The sequence below is a fragment of the Priapulus caudatus genome, unplaced genomic scaffold (genome assembly GCF_000485595.1).
Source record: "Priapulus caudatus unplaced genomic scaffold, Priapulus_caudatus-5.0.1 Scaffold1106, whole genome shotgun sequence".
NCBI classification, from domain to species: Eukaryota; Metazoa; Priapulida; class Priapulimorpha; order Priapulimorphida; family Priapulidae; genus Priapulus; species Priapulus caudatus.
In genome coordinates this window covers 1-1,423 of record NW_014578167.1, presented here as the reverse complement: position 1 = coordinate 1,423, position 1,423 = coordinate 1, and the positions used below count along the sequence as shown (strand labels likewise).

Here is a 1,423-nt window from a genome sequence, read left to right as displayed (position 1 = left end):
CGCAAAGTTGTATTGTCAAACACTAATTCCCTTCCTTTCTCAGAAATTAAATGTAAATCCCCAGACATAGGTATTATCCAGAATTACTCTGTAACTCAAGAATTCTCCCGAATTAACTTTCTCACAACTAAATAACTTGACAACTAAGATTAAACTACAGCGCAGTCTTTGCACTTAACACTTAACTTTGTAATTTCCTCAACTAATCATACTAATTATTTATAGCGGAATGACTAATGATTTTACAGTGAAACAACTATAACGGTTCACATCGCATACACAGAGTCACTTTACTACATGTACAGAGTCATTGTCTTCCACACTCATGTTAAAGTCTTTGAATCTAGCTGGGGGACGACGCTCCTCTCTGATCGGTCTTCCGGTCCAAGTAAACGCTCTAGGACTGTGTGGAATAGCACTAGGTGAAACAGGACTGGGTGGTGTCTCGATGACAACTTCAGGTTCTGGTGTCTCCATCTCTCCTTGCGGAACTTGATCACAGACCTGGGTTGGCGTCAGGCCCAACGACGATTCCAGGGTCGGCCACAAACTTTTTCAGATGCGCTGTGTTGCGTTTGTACCGCGTGCCAAAATCGGATTCAACGGTCACCTGGCTGCCGGTCTTCTCTACGACAATAAGCGGCTTTTCGGCAAACTGAGTTCACAGTTTGTTTTGACGTGGTTGTCGCACGAGGGCTTGGTCTCCGACGGTGAGGTCGCTTTCGCGCGCGTTTCTGCGATTATCCGCATAGTCAGTGGTCTTTTGCTTTGATTCTGCATCCCTGTCTTTTGCAGCTAAGTCTTTCTTACTCTGAATGTTTCCCTCTGACCACTCATTTTCGACCTGATCTGTCTCCCGTACAAAAGTTCGGCCGGTGTAGCGCGAAATTTCTGACTTGCGATATATCTGAGATAGGATGCCTATGCGCATGCGTACGCGTATGCGCATGCGTCCCGACCCGACTAATCACAGCTCGTGTTTGTGAGCGAAATTTCTGACCTGCGAAATATATGATATAGGATGCGTATGCGCATGCGCACTTCGCATATGGGTGCTTCTGAGCTATTGAGTAATTAATAACGTCCGTGACTTTTTGGGACATATTTTTCCATATATCTGTTTATAACAAATTATGAATGTAGTAGAGTTTCAATTTTAAGCTGTAGAGATAAAAACAATAGTTTTGACCAGAATTTGTCATGGAATACAAATTTTATACATGTTTTAGTGGAAAATGTCAACGTTTTCTCGTGACATTTTGTGACGTGTCATTTTTGCATGCTTAACATGTTGTATAAATATTTAAATTTTATTCCCCTCCATTATAATGTCTTAGATATGGTTAGAAATGACATAAATTGGTTTGATGAAACAAAGAAATCCTTAAAATATATACATTTTTAAAGTTTTATCTTTTGAATT

General features: G+C 40.8%; 1 protein-coding gene across 1 annotated transcript in view; it reads right to left on the bottom strand.

Annotated features, from left to right (window-relative positions):
* Nucleotides 1–477, bottom strand: part of LOC106815400 (protection of telomeres protein 1-like) — a 3,306-nt gene extending 2,829 nt beyond the window's left edge. The window contains exon 1 of the mRNA XM_014819858.1: nt 304–477. Within this exon, the coding sequence (XP_014675344.1) occupies nt 304–477 (174 nt within the window). The remainder of the gene's footprint in view (nt 1–303) is intronic.
* Between the last annotated feature and the right edge of the window lie 946 nt (nt 478–1,423).